This window comes from Serinus canaria, chromosome 7 (assembly GCF_022539315.1).
Source record: "Serinus canaria isolate serCan28SL12 chromosome 7, serCan2020, whole genome shotgun sequence".
NCBI lineage: Eukaryota > Metazoa > Chordata > Aves > Passeriformes > Fringillidae > Serinus > Serinus canaria.
The window spans coordinates 1,479,851-1,503,637 of record NC_066321.1 but is presented as its reverse complement, the minus strand read 5'-3'; the positions used below and the strand labels follow the sequence as shown (position 1 = coordinate 1,503,637).

At 42.1% G+C, this 23,787-nt stretch overlaps 1 protein-coding gene across 3 annotated transcripts in view; it reads left to right on the top strand.

Moving 5' to 3' along the window:
* Positions 1-1,564: 1,564 nt before the first annotated feature.
* The window catches only part of RIF1 (replication timing regulatory factor 1), a 30,140-nt gene continuing 7,917 nt past the window's right edge, over positions 1,565-23,787 (top strand). For all 3 annotated transcript variants that reach the window (XM_050976867.1, XM_050976866.1, XM_030241773.2), the window contains exons 1-25: positions 1,565-1,752; positions 2,907-2,985; positions 3,743-3,839; positions 5,251-5,381; positions 5,821-5,915; positions 7,489-7,678; positions 8,452-8,544; positions 8,627-8,765; positions 9,724-9,875; positions 10,524-10,638; positions 11,754-11,924; positions 12,140-12,250; positions 12,490-12,552; positions 13,226-13,326; positions 14,361-14,447; positions 15,565-15,638; positions 15,745-15,925; positions 17,531-17,638; positions 17,890-18,039; positions 19,443-19,542; positions 20,183-20,447; positions 22,323-22,365; positions 22,665-22,867; positions 23,041-23,140; positions 23,482-23,625. In XM_050976867.1, the coding sequence (XP_050832824.1) occupies positions 1,586-1,752; positions 2,907-2,985; positions 3,743-3,839; positions 5,251-5,381; positions 5,821-5,915; positions 7,489-7,678; positions 8,452-8,544; positions 8,627-8,765; positions 9,724-9,875; positions 10,524-10,638; positions 11,754-11,924; positions 12,140-12,250; positions 12,490-12,552; positions 13,226-13,326; positions 14,361-14,447; positions 15,565-15,638; positions 15,745-15,925; positions 17,531-17,638; positions 17,890-18,039; positions 19,443-19,542; positions 20,183-20,447; positions 22,323-22,365; positions 22,665-22,867; positions 23,041-23,140; positions 23,482-23,625 (3,159 nt within the window). In that variant the 5' untranslated portion in view covers positions 1,565-1,585. The remainder of the gene's footprint in view (positions 1,753-2,906; positions 2,986-3,742; positions 3,840-5,250; positions 5,382-5,820; positions 5,916-7,488; positions 7,679-8,451; positions 8,545-8,626; positions 8,766-9,723; positions 9,876-10,523; positions 10,639-11,753; positions 11,925-12,139; positions 12,251-12,489; positions 12,553-13,225; positions 13,327-14,360; positions 14,448-15,564; positions 15,639-15,744; positions 15,926-17,530; positions 17,639-17,889; positions 18,040-19,442; positions 19,543-20,182; positions 20,448-22,322; positions 22,366-22,664; positions 22,868-23,040; positions 23,141-23,481; positions 23,626-23,787) is intronic.

Sequence of the window (23,787 nt, the reverse complement as noted above, 5' to 3'; positions counted from 1 at the left end):
GAGCTGAGAATGCAGCACTGTAGGTTTGTGTGCCATAACAGGATTGGCTCAGAAAGCTCACACAGGAGTCCATAAGGCAAAATATTTAAGGATTGGATCAAAACCATAAATATCCTTGCTGGCAGTGCTTTATTAGTCAATAACTCCTTAAAAAGTCTTGTAACTGAGGGTCCTGTGACCTTCTGAGCCATGCAGTGAAGGTGTGAGCCCAACTCACCCTTCCCGCCTGTGCAGAAGAAAAAATAAATCCTATCATCTAAAAACTCAGAGGTCCCATCTCAGACTCATTCCAAATTCCTTCACAAATCCCCACAGTTCTTCTTCTTAAGGAAGATCTTCAGCTAATTAGCCCCATTTTTGCTGTATTTCTTCTAATTTATTTAATTTCTGAGCTTTTATTGTCATTTCACTGGGAAGGTAACCCTGCTTTCTGGCTGTACTGGAGAACAACATTGCAGCTCCTCTCCTGGTTATTTCCAACACTTTATTCGTGCTCTACGACACGAGTTTGGGATCACCACGTTTCTGGGATGGAACTGTATTTAAAATGTGCTTTTTAATCCTGCCACCTTGTGTTCGCAGCGCTTGTTGTACAACAGCATCCCCATTCTCCAGACTCAGCCACAGCGCTTGTCCGTAGGGAAGAGAATAAGGAAAAGCATGGGGAGATGTCAATGTTTTATTTATGAGCTCGGCGTGGGGTTTTTGGTTTTTTGTTTCTTTAACTGGGAAGAGACAGGTCTTGGATGGATAGGGATGAGAACCAGGGAGCACCTGGAATCCCCCATGGGATTATTTTTAGGTAAGAAATCCAGGAGAGCCAGTCCCGCTGGGCATCAGCGGTGGCACAGGGGAGCTCTGGAGGTGACAGAGCCTCAGCCATGGCCCGGCTCTGTCCCTGAGCTCCAGGGCTTTTCAACACTCGGGGTTCGGGATTTCCTATTCCACCCCAGGGGGGTTCAGGGAATTCTGGCTTGCGCTCCCGTGGAGCTGGAGTTCATTTCCAGCCATTAATCAGGGATTTGATCTAACGTGCTTCCTCCCGAGGGTCACCTCCGCCCTCGTGACCGGGGACAGGAACCAGGGAACGGCCGGAGCTGTGTGGGGGCGTGTTAGGGTGGGAATTAGGGAAAGGCTCTTCCAGCACAGCGTGGGCTGCCACTGACCAGGCTCTCCGCGGAACAGTCACGGCCCCGAGAGGCCGCCAGAGCTCCAGGAGCGTTAGGACAGCTCTCTCAGGGCTGCTCAGGGTGGGGCGGTCGGGCAGGGCCGAGAGGCGGCCATGGATGATCGCCCTTTTCCGCCGCTATCCCGGATCCCGGCACCCTCGGGCCGCGCCGCCCGCTCCGCCCGAGCGCCCTCAGCGCCGCCCCGGCCCCGCCCCCCGCGCGCCCCGCCCTTCCCACAGCGCTCCTCCAATCAGCGGTGAGGGGCGGGGCTGCCGCGGGGCGCGGGAACCTCCGGGCAGCGCTCCCATTGGCCGGAGCCCGCGCGCCGCCGGGCCCGCGCGCGCCGCCATCTTAGCGCGGGAGGCGCGCGGGGCTGAGGGGCGGCCGCGCTGGGGGGAGGCGGCGGCGTTGTCGCCATGAGCGCTCCCGGCCCCGATCCCGATCCCGCCGCGCCCGGCCCCGAGCCACAGCCCGCCGCTCCCGAGCCCGCCGCCGGCTCCAGCCTCGGCCCGCTGCTCCATACCCTGGAGGACCCCGGCGCGCCGCCGGGAGAGCTGACGGACGCGCACCTCACCATCGTCAGGTGAGCGCGGGGGACGCGCACGCTGCCGGAGGGGAGCGGGCGGCCCTGAGGGATCGGGCCGGGCGTGGGGAGCGAGAGAACCGGGAGGGCCAGCGGAGCCCTGCCGGCCTGGCTGAGGGCAGCGTGGCCGCGGGCAGACCGCGGGAGACATGCGGGGCTGGGGGGAGGGAGGAGGAAGGGAGAGAGGGAGGAGTGAGGGGAGGAAGAGGAGGGAGGAAGGGGGGAAGGAGCGCATCTCCGCAGGGTCTGCGCATCGCAGAGCCTCCCTACCCCCTTGGATTCCTGGGCGATCGTCAGAGGTGGGTGAGGAGCTTTGGGAAATAATAACTTTTTGTAATGACACAGCTTTGCGGCTTTATGATTGGAAGGGTGAAGTTTTTAGTTGGCATTTGCCGTATTTTCATCGCATTTCTTTCTGGAAGGCGCTTCTTGCCCACGAGGTTGTGCCTGTACCTGCATCTGTCCGTTTTTACCATGTGCAAAGGCACGCTCTCTTTCTCTCAGCGTCTCCCTTCGGCTCTGCAGTGAATTTAAAACTGTAGCTACTCACATAGCAGATTTTTACAGGTTTCTAGAAATAACTGACACTCCTGATGTAAGTATTAAACAGCAGCAGGTTTCTCAGGTTGTCCCTGGATGACTGAACTCAGCACGGTTTGGGTTTTGCAGTGAGAAGCTGGTGATTAATGTTTTATGGGATAATTACAGCTTTTCTGCAGGAATATTCCTCACACATGTGCAAAGTCATCCTTGCTGCTTGTTAGACCAGGGTTTTCCTGCATTCTGGAACTGCTCGTGAGCAAGGTGCTTTTTCAGTTCCCGTATTTCCGTTTTTTCTAATTTGCAGCAAGTAATTTAAAGTTTGTATGCTAATTTTTAATGTTTTTATAGGAGCTGACCAAAAAATGAAAGCCCTTAATGGTTTTATGAGTGTTCTCTAGACAAAAAATGAGGCATTACTCACTTTGCACTATAACACAGGATTTTGCTGCTGGGTCAGACCTTCTGCTGGCATTTTTGCTCTTTAGCTCCTTCAGTGTTTTGTTGATTCCCTGCAAGAAAATAAGCTGCTGTGTGTCAGAAGTTAAAAGTTAAGTCAGTTACAAGGTATTTAACCTAGAAATATTGTTTGTTTTCCCTCCTGCTCCTTGCAGTCGCTTGAGTGGTGAAGGAGGCAAAGCATTCACTGCAGATTTCAGGAAACACTTCCCTCAACTCTGCAAGGTGTTCAAGGTATGGTTTTTGCACTCACTGCTCTTACACTTCAGTGAACAAAGATTTATTCTGGTGGGCAAGGTCAGTGGGCATTGAAAGACTCAAATTTCAGTTCATTTATAGAGTCACAGAATTATTAAAGTTGGGAAAAACTTCTGAGTCATGGAATCCAACCTTTAATAGGAATGCAGGGTAGTGGCAGAGCAGGAAAGGGGTTTTTTGGCAAAATAGATCTTTCTTGTGATGAGGAATTACTGCATTAAGAACCAAAATGCTGGGTCCTGGATGTGTTCAGGCAGCATCCTACAGTTAAACCTAATCTTCCAGCCAGGAGAGATAGTGTTGTGGCTGCCTTAGAAACAATTCAAAATTCAGAATATGCAGAAAACGCCAAGGGTTTTTAAGGAGTAATGTCAAAGTTGTTCTTAGCCATTTTTCCTTCTGTTTTCAGAAGCCTAAAAACAATTGGAGAGTCAAGTGAGAGAACATAACATACACAGCCAAAGGGAAAAACTTGGGCTGTTAGGGATTTAGTTCATTAAAGATGTTTTTATTAGAGAGAGCAAAAATGCCCTCAGCACCTCAGATTGTTCTACTGATTTGGTGTGCACAGAATTCAGAGAGGGTTTCCTGCCTGGGTGGATTTTTCACCAAGTTTTTTCCAGCTTCCCAGCAGTGTTGGTATTCAGAATGTTGGTGTTCAGACAATAAACTCAATATTTCTCATTTCCTTTTCTAACCTGAGATTCTGCATTTGGGTTGTGTTTTTTTCCAGGCACACATTTCCAGTCCAAACCTGGAGCTCAGCAATGCAGCCTTGCAGGCCTTGGGCTTCTGCACTTTCAATTCAAACAACACAGCTGAATTATCTGGTAAGCAAACAAACTGTGACTGTAAATATATACATCAGAGCTCTTTCTTTGTTTTTCTTAGCTTTTGTTTTCAGTTTGACCAGGATTTGTCTGTAATGTGAGCAGTGTGATCAGTTCATTAATTACATCTTGCACACAAGTGTGGTGATGATTTTTCCTGCTGTTTTCATTTTTCAATTCTGTTTTGCTAACCTCTAGTTTCATTAAATGCTTTGGGAGCAATTAGTACAGTAATTATTTGTGTGGAATTAGTGATCAAAGAAAGATATTCTAGGAGAACCTATTTGTAGGATTTGGGAGTGCACAGTAGAGCTTTTCCATGTTTTCCAGCTGTTCCATGAAGTCATGGAGTGGTTTGAGTTGGAAGAGACCATTAAAGGTCCTCTAGTCCAGCCCCAACTATTTCAAATTAATCCAAAATCTTATGATCTGCATTCCTAGAAAGTGCTAAGTCCCTTTCACAAAAGGTTTGGCTTTTGAGAACTTGAGGCTTTGCCTCAAGGTAAAACCACAGGTTTTTGGTAACAGGGGAGAGGGCATTTCTCCTGTTTGAAATTGGGGTTTTTTTGGTTCTTCACTTCCATTTTTTTTTTCAGTGCCTTCTGCTTTCCTATTTTGCAAAATTCCCTGATTTCCTGTGGGAACGAGGCATTTCTAATAATGTTTGTGTGGTATCTTTCTTTCCTCTCATTTTTCCTAACCAGTTGATAAATGACAATTTTATTATAGAATGTCAGGCTCCAGAAGTCACAAAGCCCTGGAAACAATGGGCAGTTGAAAAGGGAGGGAGGACAAGCAGCTCCTGTACCTTTGAGTGTACTTTTGGCTGGGGGAGAGGAGTGAAAGTGTTCTTCCATTTCTCTGATTGTGAGATCATTCACCCACAAAGTGCAGATTTGCAATAAATCAGACTTTTTACCCTTGGATTTTAAAGGAACACATGATTTCTCCATCTGTGTTCTTAGCTGGATCTAAGTCCTGTATTAACTTTTTTAATTTTCATGTAATGAGCTACAATTTTACCACCTTCAGTAACAAAAAACTCTTGTAGACTCTAAAATAAATTTATGTCAGGTTATGACCAAAGTGCTGCTAAATTCAATTAAAATCTAAGAAGTTTCGAATAGTTTAATATTTCATCTTTAACTCAGGTGTATTTAACTAAAGCTGTCTTCCAATTTTATGGATTCTTACAAAGGTAATAGAGATGCACTGCATTATTGGTGTTTGTGTATTAATACATTTTCAGCTTTCTGGCTACTTTAGTGGGAGAGAAACTGCTCCAAAGTGCTGTTTAAGGCAGTAAATCACTGGGACTTGCAGCTGGATGGATTCTGGGCACATTGAAGTGAGCAGAATGACCTGGAATGTGTTGCAGAGGGTTTTGAGGGTTTGTGTGCTCTGCTTTCAGGCACAGAAATGCAGGAGTTGCTGGCAGCAGTGAACAGTGTGGCTGTGAAATCCTCTGACAAGAACACTCGCACTCGGGCACTTTGGGTCATCTCCAAGCAGGCATTTCCTCCAGAAATTGTTGGAAAGGAGGTGAGTTTCTCCACTGTTCTTTTGGGGACATCATTTCTCACAGAGAGGAGCCTTCAGAAATTGGTAAAAAGGAAAGGGAGTTTCTTCATTTCTCATTTTGGTGCTGTCCTTTCCTAGGGAGAGGAAGCAAATTCTTTGTCGCTCTCCACTCAGCAGCTTTTGAATCCAAAGGTTGTTTCCCATCAAATCTGACAGCCAGGTGTCAATTCTTGGAACACCTGAGCCAGAAATTACTGCTCTCCTTGAGAGGAAAGCTGCAATGTGAGCAGTTCTATCATAAGGCAATGAAATATCACAGGGCAGAGAAGTTATGAATATTCCAGTTTAAAACCACACCTGGCATCATCCAAACACAGTCTGGAAAATGAAATTGTCACAATTCCAGCTCCTCCTGGAATTATTTGTATCCAGGTGCTCACTGTGTTCTTTGATTCCTCAGGTCTCCAATATTCTCTCTACCCTGGAAACAATCCTGACTAAAGGAGAAGTTCAGTCAGTTGTGGTTGAATATGAAGCACTTAATGTCATTATACGGTGAGTGCTCTGCACTATTCCCTTGTCAGCCTTTATTTGAGGGGGGAACTCTCATCCAAACCCAAGTGGCACTAAATGGACTAAAGAAAAAACTCCTTGGAGTTTATTCTGTTCAGGATTGTTTTCCTCCAGTGTTTCCCTGGTTTTCACTGGGCTGGAGGTGGTTGTTGGGTGCTGTGGGTGGGGTTTGGGATGGGAATGGTGTTGATAACACCAGGGCTGTTTTAGTTAGTGCTGAGCAGAGTTTGCTCTAAGTCAAGGACAAGGGGACACAGCTGGCACAGCTGACCAGGGGATATTCCATGGAATTGTGCCCAGGGCTGAACTGGGGAGCTGCTGCACTGTGCACCACTTGTTTTGTGCATTATAATTAATTAAAATATTGCCTTAATAATAATGGCATCATTCTGAAGCAGAAATTAGACAGTATTGCTTTCATTTTTAGTGGCTCTTGAGGAATTATTTTCCACCTCTCACCTGTGCTTCCCAAGTCATGTTCTTACATTTTTTTTCCAGAACCTGCCTGCTTGAGAAATTCTTTGCCATTATTTGGGGGTTTATTTAAAAATATCTTATTTAGAACTATCCCCTTGGCAACGCATTTTAGTGCAATGTTTCTCATAACACTTGGAATTCCTGTCTAATTCCAAAAGTGACTTTTTACATCCATCACTGTGAGCACGTTCTGGTCAGCAGAACTGAAATATTCAAATTTTATCTTTACTTAGTTTAATTTAATTCCTGTATCAGTAAATACATTGAGCTTGTATCTTTACTCCTTTTTAAGTTTTCTTAAACTTTTGGCATGTGGTTTGAGCTGCAAATCCATTGTAAATAGTTCTTTTAAACAGTTCTTATCCTCTGGCTTTACTAAAATCACTTGAAAGGCAGAACTTTCCTTTAGTGCATCAAATTCTCCATAAGCTGTAGGGATGGGGATTTGACTTTCCTGGGGAAAAGAGGGGCTTAAACTCCAGGATTTCTAGATTCAGGCTGGTTTGAATATATGCCAGTTATTCCTGTTTCTGCATGGTTTTTGGTGTGGGTGGGCTGGTGGACATGTGTGGAATTTTGTCATGCTGTGCTCTAACAGTTTGGGAATAGGAGGATAAAATCAGAGCTCTGAGCAGGCCAGTGTTCATGGAGTCTGTCCAGACCTGGCTTGGGATTTGTCCAGAAGCTGCTGGGAGTTGTTCCCAGCTGTGTGGGAGCTGCCTGGGCTCCTGGGAACTCCCAGGGATGGGTCATGGCCAAACCTTCCTTGGGCATTGTGCATTCCTGTCAGGCTCTCAGCTCCTGTGCCCAAATTGTTGGGATAAAATGGGAAGCACAGCTCTCCAGTCAGGCTGTTGTGCTGTTGGAGAGGTTTATCTGAAATAACACTTGAACTTTGCACTTTTAATACAATCAATTTTAAAAAATTGGGAGGGTTTCCTATAAATCCTGGGTTGAATTAGAGAATTTATTGATGATACAAAGATAAGTTGAGTGCCTGAGCTGTCTGTTGGAGATCTGTAATCCCTGTTTTTCGGGTTTTTTGGTTTTTTTTTTGTTTTGTTTTTTTTTGATCCAGCTTAATGGAGCAAGCTCCAGCCCAGATGGGAGAAGAGGCTGTGAGGTGGGCAAAGCTGATCATCCCCCTGGTTGTCCACTCAGCTCACAAAGTGCAGTTAAGAGGTGCCACTGCCCTGGAGATGGGAATGCCACTGCTCCTGCAGAAGCAGCAGGAGGTGGCAGCTGTCACCGAGCACCTGATGACCACAGTGAGTGACAGTGCAGCAGGGGCACTTGGGGGGCATTAATTTCATCTGTGCATTGACAGCAACTTCTTGATGCCTGTGGTTTTAGTGGGAAAAAAATGGAAATGGAAATACTTACTGCAAAAAAGTGCCCAGTGTCAAAGGGGATGGGAGACAGAATTTGGAGGCCTGAGGGTGGAGAGGGGGGCAGGAAAGCAGAGGATGCTCAGCATTTTCCATGTCCTTTAAGAGTCCCCATCCCATGCAGCAGCAGCCCCTGGGTGTCTCTGATGAAGCTTTTCATGTTCCCCTTCACTTCCTGGACTGGCCTCACTTGGCTCATTTATTTTGCCTTATTTTTTGCTGAAAAACCCAAAACCCAACCAAACAAGGTCAGGGCATGTTTTGACTTTAGAGCTGGAGGAAATGCAAATATTTGAAGAAATGGATTTTCCTTTGTCGGTTGCCACTGTCAATACGAGCCATCAATTTCAGCTGAAAAGAGTCAGGTGGTAGCAAATGCTGTGTGGTACAGAATGAAATCCCTCTGATGTACAAACATCAGAAATGCTGCTCCACTTCCCTGTGGCACCATCAAGTTGTGGATTTTGTTAAGCAAAACAAACTCATGCTTAGTTTAGATGTATGAGTTTTATAGATATATTGCAAAAAAAATACATTTGCATAATCTCAAGTCTTGTCTTTTGGTTGTGTCCCCAGCCATTGGTATGAGTGTGGAGTTTTTAGAATATTTTAAAACCATTTCTTGTAGAAGTTCTGTTTCTTTCTGCCTGCAGAAATTAATTTCCGAACTTCAGAAATTGTTCTCTTCCAAAAACGAGACCTTCGTCTTAAAGCTGTGGCCCCTGTTTGTCAGATTGCTTGGAAAGGTAAGCAGCAAAGCAATAAATCTTTAGAGGAGGAGTTTTGAACAGCAGAAATCTCTTTTAATGGGGAATTTTTCCTGCTCAGACCCTGCACCGCAGTGGCAGCTTCATCAACTCCCTGCTGCAGCTGGAGGAGCTGGGCTTCCGCAGCGGCTCCCCCGTGGTGAAGAAAATTGCCTTCATTGCATGGAAGAGCCTCATTGATAACTTTGCTCTAAACCCAGGTGGGTCTAAAAAAAACATTCAGCCTGATTTGTTTTAATGAGTCCTACATAGGTGGGAAAATGTACAGACATTTAATAATAACTTTATTACACAAATGCGTTATATGTGTTAATACATAACTGGAAAAAATAATCTGTTAGTGGTCATTGCATTGTTTTTATACCACTGGATGTTCACTTAATGGTGCAGAAAAATTCACTGTCTGTGTGCATAGCTAAAATTCAAGTTTTTGTTGGTTTTCTCCTTGTTTTCTTTACTTTTTGAGGCAAGGTGATCGTTTGATCATCTGCTCTATCCTAATTTTTCTGCTGGGAATGGTAGAAATAGAATAAAATTAATAAATTGTGTTTTGTAGTGCTATAAATGATCCAAAGAGTGGTGAAGTAAAGAATAAAACATTCTGTATATTTTATTTTGGCTGGTGTGGTCTAACTGGAGAAAGGCAACACTTCAGGATTCCAGAGGGGTTAAAAAAAAGTTGATTTAAAGGTGTAACCTGAATCTGGACAAGTTTCTAGTCTACCTTGTGTCAAAATACAATATTTTTTTACCTTGCTTGTGCTTCTCTGTGTTCTGAAGAGAAAACTCAGTGTTTGATTTTCCTGTCCCTGGAGCTGATGGGAATAACAGAGCAGGCAGGAGGAAATTTCTTCTGGTTATCACAGAATCCCAACATGGGTCAGGTTGGGTCCAACCTCCCTTCTCAAGTGGGGTCAGGTTGGAGTGCAGAAAACCTGATTTCAGTTTTTGTATTGGAAAGAAATACTTAATTTTTGCAGAGTTGTTTCAAGCAATAATTCAGCAAGAGAATTTAAAAGGTTGGTGGGGTTGAGTTTTGCAAATGACTGTTAATTGTAAAAGATATTAGGGAAAAAACCATAATGGTTTAATCAGATTTTGCTGAGCTGTGATTCAGTAATCTGTATTGTTTCAAATGCACCTTTTGGGTCCCCCCAGACATCCTGTGCAGTGCTAAGAGGCTGAAACTGCTGATGCAGCCCCTGAGCTCCATCCACGTGAGGACAGAGGCTCTGGCCCTGACCAAGCTGGAGGTCTGGTGGTATTTGCTGATGAGACTGGGACCCCACCTGCCCTCAAACTTTGAACAGGTAACTCAGGTGACAAGAATCCTGATCCCTGTGCAGCAGGATGTAAAATATTCCTGCTTCATCCCTTCCTGCTTTGTTACTGAAATCAAACTCCCTCAAGGAGCTGGTTTGTCCTGGTGTGTGCCTTAGAGATGGTGTAGGAGGGATATTTGGGACTCACAGCCCCAAAGTATTGGAGAGTCTGTGGGAATGTCCCGAGAGCATCTCTGAAAATCTGCCCTGAGTGCAGCCATGGATGATCAATGTGTTAAACAGGCTCTCTCCTCCTCTCACCAAGGAAGTGTGGGCTTGGGAAAGGCTGCCATAGGAAAACTGGTGAAAGACCAAAAATATTTAGGAAGATAGAAAGAAAAATGCTGCAGGTGTTTCATTTCTAGTCACACTGTAAGTGGAATGGACCTGTTTCTACTCCACACCTGTATTTCATTAAATTAATCTTCAAGGTGGGAGTAAAGGGAGGGAAAAGTATTTTCTTAGGCTTATTAAAATATTTTGCATCTCCCAGGCATTTTGGTTTGATTAGACATTTCTAATTCAATCTGAATACCCAGAAACTGTGATTTGAGAGCAGCAGCCCAGTCTGTGCTGATTGAAATGAGTTTTTTGTGGCTTGCACGTGTTGTAGCTGTTGCTGGGCTCCCTTTGCAGGTTTGTGTCCCCCTGATCCAGAGCACCCTGAGTGTGGATCCTGCTGCCTTCCCAGGAACGCCCTCCCGGCCAAACAACCCCAGCCTGGGCTCAGCAACCCCCGGGCAGAAACCAGGTACTGCAACAGCAACTGTGCAAACTTCAGCTCCATTTCACATGCAGGGACTCATCTCTTCTGTCTGTCAGGCTCTGCTTTTCCATTTCTAATTCTGGTTCTTCACATCAGTGAGTTTTCTGCATCGTTTCTATGGGGGGAAAGTGAGGCTGTTGCAGTCATTATTTAAAGTTTCAGAGGTTGTGCCAGTCACAGTTTTGATGGCCTGAATTGTGTTCTCTGCTGCAAGGGAGCTCTGCTTTAAAATCTTATTTTTTCATCTCTGAGTATATGTGCTATTTCTATGTGCCCTTTTATTTCTGTAGCATTTTTAGTTTCTGCCTCAATAGTAGAGAACCTTGGAATGGTTTGGCTTGGAAAGGACCTTAAAGCTCATCCAGGGACACCTTCCACTATCCCAGGCCCTGGCCAGCCTGGCCTTGGGCACTTCCAGGGATGGGCATCCCACCCTGCCAGCCAGGAATTCCTTCCCAAATCCATGAGGATGATCCATCAGGAATTTTAATGCTTTAACCACATGTGAAACCACCTCTATTGTTCATTGCTTGGGTTTAGTCTGAACCAGTAATTCTGTTTTATTTTAAAGCAGTTGTATCTCAATATCCAGCAAGGAACTCCTGGTTTTCCTTCTCTTTCTGGAAGCCTGGCATGCATGGCTTGTGCCATTCTGTAATCAGGAGCCTCAGGGCTCCTGGATTTGCAGAGTTCCCTGTTCTTGAAGGAGTTCATCTTAGTCCTGTGAGATCACAGCTGAGCTGGTCAAAATATTTTACCAAAACCTCTTAAATTTCTATTCCAGGTGACAATTTCCAATGGAACTGTTTTGCAGCAGCAGATTCATACAAGTGTTCAGTGGCTGTGTAACCACAGCTTCCATGGAGATCTGCATGGCCAAAATAAAATGTGGTGTCCTAGAATTGACAATATTGGGGCAGAAATTTAAAATACTGGGAAAATATGATATGTTATATGATATATATATATGATTTGTGAGAAAGCTGGCTGTCAGAGGTGCATTCCAGCCAGCAGCACTCCATGGTTTGTCCTTTTCCTGGGGAATTGGGGCTTTTCCCTGGAATTTCTGTGCTGTCCCTGATCTGTGTGCCCTCCCTCAGGTGCTTTGCTGTTTGTGAGCCCAGGCACGCCCAGGATGGGCCCGAACAGCCCCACAGGGGGGCAGCTCTTCCCTTCCATCCAGCTCCTGGGCATTGAAATGCTGCTCCACTTCCTCATGGGACCACAAGTTGTGGATTTTGCTAAGCAGAACAAACTCGTGCTTAGCTTAGGTAAATGAGTTTTATATTTATATTGAACTGTAAAAAATAGATTTGTGTCATCTCAGATCTTGAAAATTATTTAAACTTTCAAGTGTTGTCAGTTTTAAGATGTTTGTATATTAATAATGCTGTAAATACACAAATACTTGATTGTTTTTAAGGCTTGTTTTCCCAGTAAACTGCAAAGTAACAGGTTTATGGAATGTGTTTTTTTGTTCTTGTAGAGCCTCTCCAGTACCCACTGATCAGTAGCCCTTCTTTTTTTTGTAAGCATGCCAGCACTCTGATAAATGCTGTTCAGGATGGCTTTATTGCAATTGGAAAAGAAGTTCCTGGTAAGAATTCAGTGCTGAAATTTAAACATTGCCTGGGAAATCAAGTGGGCAAGGGAAGCATAAGAAACCAACACTTTGTGTGATGTCCTGATGTTATAAAGAGTAGAACTGGTCTGACTTGCATTGAAATGGGAGTTCTGGCTTAAATCCAAGTCTGTCCTTTACACAATTTGTGTTTTAGCTGCAGTGCTGTTGGATGTTTTGGTTGCAAGCTGAATAAAACCATTGTTACCTTGCAGATTGTTTGCTGAATGTTATCTGGAAGGACATAAATGGATATGTAAAAACAGCAATTGAAGCAGGTAAAAAGGCTCATTTTCTTCATTTGGCATTGCTCACCAGTCACAGGTGGTTTATTTTTAAACTGGACCAGAAATTGTTCATTGTTCATTGCTTGGGTTTGGTCTGAATTAATAATTCTGTGTTTTAAAGCAATTCCAAAAGAAAAACGTCCCCTCCTTGAGTCTTTAGTATTGAGGAATGGAGACAAAAATTAAAGTTTTTGCCTCTTTTTTCCTTAATTGGAATTCTGTTCCTTAGCAAACTGTAGAGACTGCAGATGTAGAAAAGTTGTTTCCTATTTTAAAAACAGGAAAAAACTTGCATTATTAAGGATATTCTGGACTTTCATTGGATAAAGGACATTATCCAAGGAAATCCAAAATATACTAAACAATGCAAACTTTTTAAAATCAAACAGAACATGAATTCACCCATTCTTTGGATGAATCCAAAATTCCACAACTTTAATGTATCAAAATTCAAATCCTTAATGAAACAAAGCTGTTTCCATTTCCTAATTCAACCTCAAGGCTTTTTATTTAAACTTTGAAATCTCATTTCTCTTATGAGCAGAATACACCTGAACCTCTGAAGGATTTGGTGACTTTTTACAAATTTACACAGAATTTTTCCCTTTTGCACTAGAAATCTGAATGCTGCTCAGAGTGACCATTCTCATATCCTTTATTTTAGGAAACAAGAAGGAGAAGCAGGGCTCAGAGATCCTGACCATGTTGCTGCAGGCCCTGAAGAACACGGTGAGATCCAACGCTCTGCCTGTGCCCAAGCTCCTGGTGAGTCCTGCCTGGAGAGCACTTCCAGCTCAGCAGGCCTGGGTGCCTGCTTCTCCTCAGCTTCACACAACAGCTGGGACACCTTGGGGATGGAATTGTTTGGTCTTCTTTAACTGAAGGGAACTGTTTCAATTTTGCTTTTTTTTTAATTTAATTTTTTTTCTATTTTTTGTAATTTTTTTTGTAATTTTTTTTGTTTGCTTCATATTTTTTATAATTTTTGTGGTTTTTTGTGGAGACTTTGTATTTTTTGTATTTTTGGGGGGTTTAGGGGTTTTTTTTGTTGTGGGTTTTTGGTGGGTTTTATGGTTTTTTTGTATTTTATTGTTGGGGTTTGTATTTTATTTGGGGTGGTTTTTTGTATTTTATTTGGGGTTTTTTTGTATTTTATTTGGGGTTTTTTTTTTCTATTTTATTTGGGGTTTTTTTTGTATTTTATTTGGGGGTGGTTTTTTGTATTTTATTTGGGTGTTTTTTTGTATTTTATTTGGGGTTTTTTGTATTTTATTTGGGGGTTTTTTTTTGTATTTTATTTGGGATTTTTGTATTTTATTTGCATGTTATTTGTAATTTTGGGGGAGTTATTTTTTTGGGGAGGTTTTTCTATTTTTTTGTATTTACTTTTTGTAATTATTTGAATTTTTCATAATTTTTTGTATTTTTTGTAAATTTTGGGTTTTGGGGTTTTTGTAATTTGTATTTTTGGGGTGTTTTTGTAGTTAATTTTTTTTTGTAGTTAATTTTTTTTTGTAGTTAATTTTTTTTGCAGTTAATTTTTTTTGCAGTTAATTTTTTTTGCAGTTAATTTTTTTTGCAGTTAATTTTTTTTTGCAGTTAATTTTTTTTTGCAGTTAATTTTTTTTTGTAGTTAATTTTTTTTTTGTAGTTAATTTCTTTTAATTAATTTTTTGGTTTTTTTTGTAATTTTTTGTAATTTTATTTGTATTTTATTTGTGTTTATTATATTTTGCTTAATACACTTGAACCCTCAGGAAACTGATATTTAAATGCATTTTTTCCTCTTCCCTGCTCAGTCTCTCATTGATATCACTGTCAAGGAGCTGCCCCCGAAGGTTTTGGGATCCCCAGCTTATCAGGTTGCTGATATGGATCTTTTAAATGTGAGTCTCAATTCATTCTGGACTTCATTAATGCTGGAAGCTTTTGGGAGCTCAGTTATTTCATGTTCCACAGTGCAGACTTTGTTTGCAGGTCACTAATTGAGCTGTGTCTAATTAATGAAATTACTGCAGGAAAAGGGCTGGGGTTGATCAGTGAGTGTCATCTTCCAGTTAAGAAAATATTCAGCCAATAACCACAAAAAGCTGTGAAAAAAGGCTGAAATGCTGCTGAATTTTGGGGGTTTTGGTGAGGGAGGAGCAGGCTGAGAAGGAAGGAGGCTCCTCATTAAAGCTTTAATTAGCAGATATTAAACACATCTCGTTAAGGACTCAGCATGAGCAAACCTGAAATATTTGTGGTCAGTTTGAACAGAAGGACCCAAAGGATCTCTTGCTGTAAGCTGGAAATGAGCAAAGCCAGCAGCTGGCAGCTGCTGAGGTTTCCAGTTTTCTCTCTTCTTTTTGTGTTCAAGTGTTAGAATTGACCATTTTGGACAGCTTTTAATAATTGTGAGTTTCTGGCTAATAATAATGATAATAATCGTGAATTTTGGCTAATGATAATTGAATTTCTGGCTAATAAGAATAACAATAATAGTGAATTTCTGGCTAAGAAGAATAACAATAATTGTGACTTTCTGGCATATGATAATAATTGAATTTTTGGTTAATAACAAAATAATAGTGAATTTCTGGCTAAGAAGAATAACAATAATGGTGAATTTCTGGCTAATAATAATAGTGAATTTCTGGCTAATAAGAATAACAATAAGTGTGACTTTCTGGCTAATGATAATAGTGAATTTCTGGTTAATAATACAATAGTGAATATCTGGCTAATAAGAATAACAATAATTGTGACTTTCTGGCTCATGATAATAATTTGAATTTCTGGTTAATAATATAATAGTGAATTTCTGGCTAAGAAGAATAACAGTAATTGTGAATTTCTGGCTAAGAAGAGTAACAGCAATTGTGAATTTCTGGCTTATAGTAATGATAATAATTGTGAATTTGTCACAAATCAGAAGTTCATGCAGTGCAGACACCTTGTGGAGGTGAGGCAGCCATTTCATTTGCTTGGTGCTGTTTTAACCTTTTCCATTTCTGTTGCCAGGGAACTCCAGCTCTGTTCCTGATCCAGCTGCCTTTCCATAACAACCTCCTGGAATGCTGTGTGACAGATGAGAGGTACCTGCAGCTCTGAGCATCCCTTGGAAAACTCCTCATTTTTATTTCCCCTCTCACTTCAGCTGGGGAGAAGCCAAGCTCTGACCTGTGGAATTTCCTCCCGCAGGTTCTTTGGGATTCTGGAGGCTCTGGTGGGTTTTGCCCTGTCTGGCCCCACCTCTGCCCTGGCTTTCAGTGACTCTGTGCTCTGTGTCATGGACCAGAGTGCAGAGCAGGTGGGCAGCAAGGAGCACCTCTGGAGGATGTGGAGCATTGTTGTTAATCCTCTCACTGAGTGGATTAATCAGGTAATTAACTCATTAATCAGTGAATTGCTTCTCTTCCCCACCCCTGAGCCCCACAGGAGCGTTTTGCTGAGCCTTGATCTGAATTTTTGAAGGAATTCCATGTCTTGATGCTGGAATTGGATAGCTTGGCACAATGCTGCTGCTGAAAACCATGGCAAGGTTCCCCCAGGAGCTGTTAACTTTTAAATACCATGGGTTGGATTGCTTGCTGTGAAAATCAAATAAATCCCAGATTGGGATGTTCAGGGTGTAATTAGAGCAGAGTTTTACTCGTGTCTGACATCTTTAGTGTAATAAAAGCCTTATAAATTATAATAATTGAGAGATGTAGCACCTTATTTACTGGAAATACGTTGATTGTAGTATAGGAGTTGCTGAATTAATTAAACCTCATTAATCATTAGATCTAAAAATCATAGAATTTAGGAAGGAAGTTTTAGGTGCTGTGACTGTTTCCAGCAGCACGGGCACAGGGAATGGCTCCCAGTGCCAGGAGCAGGGATAGATGGGATATTGGGAATTGGGAATTCCTGCCTGGGAGGGTGGGGAGGGGCTGGGCTGGAGTTCCCAGAGGAGCTTTGCCTCCCTGAAATCTGTGTTATTGATCAGCAAATGTGACATTTGGTGTCCAGGCGGTAAAATGTCCATGGAGACGATTCTGCTTCAAGATCTGTTCTTCCACATTTCCACAGTGCTCAGTGAGGGAATGCTGTGACCAAGTCAGAGCCTGATCCCAACTGGAGCAACAAGGACTGGCTTAAAAATTAATTACAGCCTCATTAACAACAGCCTGATTAACACCCATTTCCTCATGGTCCTTGGGGCCTTTTTTGCCTTTCCATGCCTTGAGCATCCCTGGAAGTGTCCAAGGCCAGGGTGGAGCAGGATGGGAGGTGTGGGGTGAGGTCAGTGGGGTGGAATGAGAGGAGCTTTAAGGTCCCTTCTGAGCCAGCCCATGCCAGGATTCTCTGGGGGGGGTCATCACTTCCTGCAGCTGAAATAGGTGAGGAACACTCCAGACATTTCCTAGATTGGTTTTCTTGGAATATATTTTGGCTTTTAGAAACAGAGTTTTGTGCCCTTTGCTAGCAGGATCTTCCTGACTTCTTGAAAGAGCAGAATATCTGATTTTAAATGGTATTTAATCAGGAACAGCCTTATTTGGCAGCCCAGTTTTGCAGCTTTAGCTTTGCTGAACATAATTGAGTAGATCTCTTTTAAATTAAATACAAAAAATGTGTTGTAAATCTGCTGGGGTGAATTTCTGTAGCATGGAGTGGTTTGGGGGAGACTTGAAGCTTTAAGAATTCTTTTTGCTGAGAGGAGTTGGTAGAGAAATGAAAAAAGGGAGTGAAAATAAGTATAAAGGTTAAATATTCAAATGTCCCAGTTGGAGACAAAATTTGGGAGGTGACATCCCCAAGGGGTCTCTTCTGAAAAATAGATTTTAGCAGCTCTTCCCCCAGAAGATAATCTGGGAGATAATGGTGTCTGGGAGATAATCTCCTTGGAGAAGAGTGAAAAAAACTGTTTATTTACCAAGCAAAGCATTCACAAGTCTGAAGAAATGAATCCTCTAAACCATAAACTCTTTTCTTGTTGCAGAACAACGAGGTGAACCAGGGGGATGCCCTGGAGCACAACTTCAGTGCTGTGTACAGTGCTCTGCTCCTGCCAGTATCCCACATTTTCCCCACTCAGGGATTCCCACAGGTAACAGCAAATGAATGAAATCAATCAAATTAACTCAAAACAACGTGGGATTTATCAAACCTCTGAACTCTCAGAGCTGACTTTGGGCTCAGTCAGCTCGGTTTGGGGTTCACATGGATTTTAAAATCCTAACCCTCCAATTTAAAACCCTAAAGAACCCCCGAGGTTTCGACAGCAGAAGAAAACACCAAGCAAGTTTTTCTCTGTGCACTGATGTTGATATTTACCAACCTTTCCTCCCTCTGTCCAAGCCCACTCTGAAATCCTTGCTGCGCTCCTGGTCTGACCTGTACCGAGCTTTTGCTCGCTGTGCTGCTCTGGTGGCAACAGCAGAAGAAAACCTGTGCTGTGAGGAGCTGTGTGCCAAAATAATGGCTGGGCTAGAAGGTGAAACTCCAGTAGTGAGTATAAAACTGATCCTTCAGCAGATCCTTTCTGATTAGATCTGAGAACGTGTGTGTAAATTCTGCTGGGGTGATTTCTGCAGCAGCGGGGACTTGAAGCTGGAAGAATTCTTTTTGCTGACAGGAGTTGGTAGAGAAATGAAATGAGGGAGTAAAAATAAGTTTAAATGTTAAATATTCACATAGTTAAGCAGATTTTAGATTTGTCTTCTAATTAATAATAATGGTTAATGAGTGTCATGGTGGTGAATGGGGTTTGTCCAGGTGAAATGTGTATATAAATATCACAGGGAGGAGAACATGGAACATCAGCCTTGTACACTAAAATTAAAGGCTTTTACTCCTAAAGCTGTGTAAAAGAGAGAGATTTTTGAAAGAATCTGTGGGTTTGTTGCCTAAATTGCCTATTCCCAAACTCACACCACAAGGGAAGGGGGATGAATGTTTAGTTTGGGATAGAAATCCTTCATGCTTAAAGTTCACTTTGGAAAAAATACTGTGAAAAACACAAAAAAAATTGAATTAAAAACCTTGGAATTGAGAGGATTGCATCACTGTTACCTACCCTGGATGCTGCTGTATCCTGATAAATACATAAATAAGTGATAAATGTCACTTTTAAAAATCAGTAATTACTAAACAAACAATTTAAAAGTTTGGTGTAAAGTTACATTGCAGCTTCTTTTAGCTCACAATGCCAGTGTTCCTTTTAAAGCAAGTTTGGACTCATTTAGGAAAATTTGGATGGATTGAGAGGGTGAAAAAGCAACTTTGCTCATCTTTTTCTATGCACTAAAAATTATTTGTGATTTGTGCTTTGACTCTTAATGGCAATTTAATTGTTGTGCCCGGGATGACTTTTGTGACAACCAGGCTTTGTCTTTGAGCACAGAGTGAGCCTTGAACCTTCATTTATTGATTGATCCTAAAAGTGGATAAATGATCTAACTGATAAATGATAAATTGATACATTTGAAAAATCGACAAATTATTTTAATTGAGTTATTTCATCAATTTAATTGATTTTTAATTGATTTATCCCAAATGTGACCCCTTCTCCCAGGCTGCTTTAGACACTGTTTATCTTCATTATGAGAATGGGAAGCCCATCCTCAGGGTAAATGTGTCTTTAAAATGGGATTTTATCAGCCTCACCTGATCATGCAGACCAGCTTCACCCACCTGTAATTAAAGTTGTTTCTTTGCTGTCCTGAACACCAAGGGTGGATTTTTCTGTCATTGTTGCTCTTCTGAGCCTTGATTTTTGGCTTTGCTGCTTGACTTCTGGTTTTGCTGGGTGGTTTTTTTTTGATGTCTGGGTGGTTTTTTTTTTTGATGTCTGGTTTTTCTCATTGATTTTTCTTGCTGCTGATTGATTTTTGTTTCTGTTTCCTCCTCAGGTGTTTTCCATGCTGGAAGGTCTCACCCACCTTGTGTCAGTCATGGTTGACTGCATCAACTTTGCACCCTATGGCACTAAATTCCAGCCCAAAACCAGATGTAAGGAAATACTTCAATTTGGGGGTTTCTGTGTGGGGTTTCAAGAGTTGGTTAAAAATTAGAGTTTAACAGAAGACAAAGGGTCATTGGGTGTAAAATATTCTTTGGTTTGTTTCCTATTCCCACTTAAACTGTTAAAGCTGAAGAAATAATTCCCAAAAAAGCACAATTCAGTAAAAAAGGAATTAAAATTTACCTGCCCCATGGGAATTTGTTAAAGTGGTGAAATGCAGTGTTGGGCTGCTGAAGGAATGAAATGCTTTAATGGGAAATGTTGATGAGGAAGAACATAACGTAAACTTCACTTCCAAATAAACAAACTAATAAAAAATCTATTTCTTCTTCCCTCCTGTTCACTGCTCCAGAATTTGTGTATCAGCTGCTATCTGAGGAGTGGTTGTTTATTTTCAAGTAGGCATTAAATCCTTGAAAGCAGAGTCTGAGCAGCCAGAAAATATAAATAAGAGTAGAAATCAGATAAAATTATGCATTGAAATGTGTTTAGGTTGCTAAATCAATTTTTAAACTATTTATATGTAGATCTGGTTTGGGAATCAGAGTTCTTCCTCTCATGTAGACTCAACGTTCAGCTGTCTTTTAAGGAAAAAATCCAGTTTTTAATGGAATTTTTGCCCCTCAGCTCCCCAGACCCCCACGGACTGGGCTAAGAAGAAGAAGGAGCCCCTTGGCAAGCTGAGCTCTCTGTTCAGGCTGCTGCTGCTGCTGCTGAACTCCTTCCACGCTCTGAGCGGCGCCGAGGCGCAGGCGGAGGCGCTGCAGGGCCTGGGCCCCGCGCTGCTGGCAGCGCTGCACGGCCTCGTCAGCCACATCTCCCTGCCCTCCCTGCTGGGCACCACCCTGGCCACCTTCTCCACACCCCTGGCACTCTTCTATGAGAAAACCAGGTCAGTGTGGGAGGGGGGGATGGAGTTGGGGGGTGTCACAGGGCTCCCAGCACGAGGGGAGAGATGAGAACCTTGGCTCCGTGTGTCAGAAGGCTGATTGAGTATTTCATGGTATCTGGTATATTTATACTAAAAGAACAGAAGGAAGGATTTCATCAGAAGGCTGGAAAGGAAAGGAAAGGAATGATAATAAAATCTTGTGAGTGAGCAGAGAGTCTGAGCCAGCTGGGCTGGGATTGGCCATTGATTAGAAACAACCACGTGTTTGATTATTTTATGATATATCAAAATTATACTAAAAGAATAGAAGGAAGGATTTCATCAGAAGGCTGGAAAGGAATGAATGATAATAAAATCTTGTGAGTGAGCAGAGAGTCTGAGCCAGCCGGGCTGGGATTGGCCATTGATTAGAAACAACCACATGTGTGACAGTGTTTACAGGGGAAGAGGAGAAAGTTGACTCCATGTTCAGAAGGCTTGGTTTATCATTTCATGATGTGTATTATATTAAAACTATACTGAAAGAATAGAAGAAAAGATTTCATCAGAAGCTTAGTTAAAAATCAAATAAAAATAAATAACAAAAGTTTGTCTGTGACTGAGACAGTCTGGACAGCTGGACTGTGATTGGCCATTAATTAAAAACAACCAAATGAGACCAATCCCAGATGCACCTGGTGCATTGCACAGCAGCAGATAAGAATTGTTAACAGTTTGTTCTTGAGGCCTCTCAGCAATTTAAGAAGAAAAAATCCTAAAGAAAAAAATTTTCATGGAACAGGTCAGTGACACACGAGACCAATCCCAGATGCACCTGGTGCATCCCACAGCAGCAGAGAATCTTTGTTCACATTTCATTTCTGAGGCCTCTCAGCTTCTCAGGAGAAGAGATCCTAACAAAAGGATTTTTCATACAATATGTCCATGACAGTGGAGCTCAGGGTTTGCAGGGTTTTAAAAATCTCCCTATTTCAGATTTTAATTTCTTCACTGTAACTCTGTTTGCATCTCTACAAGGCTCAAAAGTTTACTTTCCACCTGGTAATTTGCCCTGCAGTGAAGATATTTATTGATAGAAATAAATAATTTTTTTTAGGAAAAAATTAAATTTTTTGCATTAAATTTTCTAGGAAATTAATGGTAATTTCTTGATGTACACTGAAATCCTGTAAGTTTTTAAACAGAAGGAAATACTGGGAAAAACTTTGCTTGATGCTTTTTTCATGAGCATTGTTTTCCTTGCATTTATTCATAAAAATAGAAAAGATTATTTTCTGAGCATCTTTTTTTTTTTAAAGATTTATTCCTAAAAAAGGTGAAGTTGAATAAATATTTTTGAAGGAAGACAGTGAAGCAAATAAAGATTTAGGAACCTCTTCAGCTTGTAAGTCACAGGCTTAGAAAATGAGTTAAAAAATGTAATTCTGGCTAATTGTACCTAAGGATTTTTTGTACATGGAATATATTATTCATATATTTATTTATTAGTATGGAATTGTTTAGTTTATGGAATTGCTTAGAGGTACTTCACACTTTAATGCCAGTATTTCAGCTTTTTAATACAAATGTGTTTAAGGAGAGCATTTAGAGTGCAACTAGAAGTTAATTTATAAGAAAAGCCTTAATTTTAAATTAGTACTGGTTACCACTGACTTTTCCATTGATTCCTCCTGAAGTCAGCATATCAGTGTCCATGGAGTTTAAAGGATGATCAGGAAATTGTTTAATCCCCAACTGAGGCTCATTTCACAAAGGGAGTCCATCAAGTCACTCACTAAAACCAGTGTGCACTGCTGGAATTTCTTGTCTGTTGAGTTTTTATGCTTGGGATAAATGGGACAGCAAAATAGAAAAGAATTGGATTTGTTTTGGCAGGCTCCCTGAGGTGCCCAGAGTCTACAGCAATCTGAACAGCAAGGTAAATTTGCTCCAGAATCCACTGTGGGCTTGGGGGGTGTGGAACAGCAGAGATCTTCAGGCCATTTCTTCTGTAATAAAATAAAAAATGGGAGGAGGGTAGAGATTTAATTTTAAAATTCTTTTTAAATTTTAAAAAATTAGAATATAAGTTCTAGGAGGAGCATTCAGCTCTGGGAGTTTTATGTGATGTGACATTTCGGGCTGTAAAAATAAAGTCGAAAATAAACTTATAATTTGAATATTTCAGCTTTTAGTTAAAAATGTCCATTTAAACCTGTGTGTTTTGTTCTCCCTGAGCTGGAGAAGCTGCTGGCAGAGATCCTGCAGTGCCTGCAGTGCCACTGCCCGGGCTCCTGTGACAGTGAGCTGCTGCAGCAGCTCAGCCCCGTGCTGTGCCTGGGCTTCCAGCACAGGAGCAAACAGATCCGCCAGCAGAGCGCCCAGCTCTGGAACTGCACCTTTGCCAAGGCCTCCTCTCTCTCCTACCCCGAGGAACTCAAGTAAGAACCAGCTTTTAATTATTTCCATCTCCTCAGGGAGAGCTCTCAGCTGGTGCTGTCCCTCTCTGGTTCCCTGGGCACTCTGGGGGATGGTTCTGCTATGAGCTGCTGCTCTTTTTCTGCACCTCTCCCATCAATCTAAAATGATTTTTTTATTTTTTGTGGTTGAGCAGGTCTGTGTTAAGCGAAGCCAAAAAGAAAATCCCTCTGCTGCTGCCTGGTTTTGAAAGCATTGAGGTGTCTGAGGAGTGCAGTGGCCCCTTCTCTGACCTGGTAAATGTTGTGGTGGGATTCCATGGGAATTGTTCAGCAGGGAGTGAAAGGTCAGCTGGGATCTTTAATCTGCTTGACCTGCAGTGGTTTCATGTTTAGGATGATAAACTCTGCTGGGTTGGCACTGTCAAAAGATTCAGCTGGTTTTTACCACTTCCTGCATTGTAAATTTTGAGTTCTAGGAATTTATTTGAAATAATTAATTTTTTAAGTCGTCTTCTACATAGTTCAGAGGAAATTTGTGAGTGTGGGATGGTTTTATTCTAGAAATTACCACAGGGTGGGTTTGTGAGCTTGGAGTTCCTTCCCACAGTGCATTCAGTGTGGTTTTGTCTGAACAGATGGAGAATTCCCAGCTGGATACAAAGATCAGTGGGATGGAGCTGAAGGTGGGACAGAAAAGAGATTCAATATTGGCACAGACGAGTGAAGCCAAAAGTGATGGCAAAGACAAGTCCAGCAGCCTGCAGGCCACCCCTGCAAAGGTGAAGTGTTCCCAGAGAGGGCTCCTGGAATCAACTCCAGGATCTGCAGGACAAAATCAGCACTTTGGGCATGCTGAAATGTTCTTCTTTCCAACTTGGGCTGCCCAGCAGAGTCAGAGTTGATATTCCTGCCACAATTCTCTGCTGAGGTTTGGGGAGGGA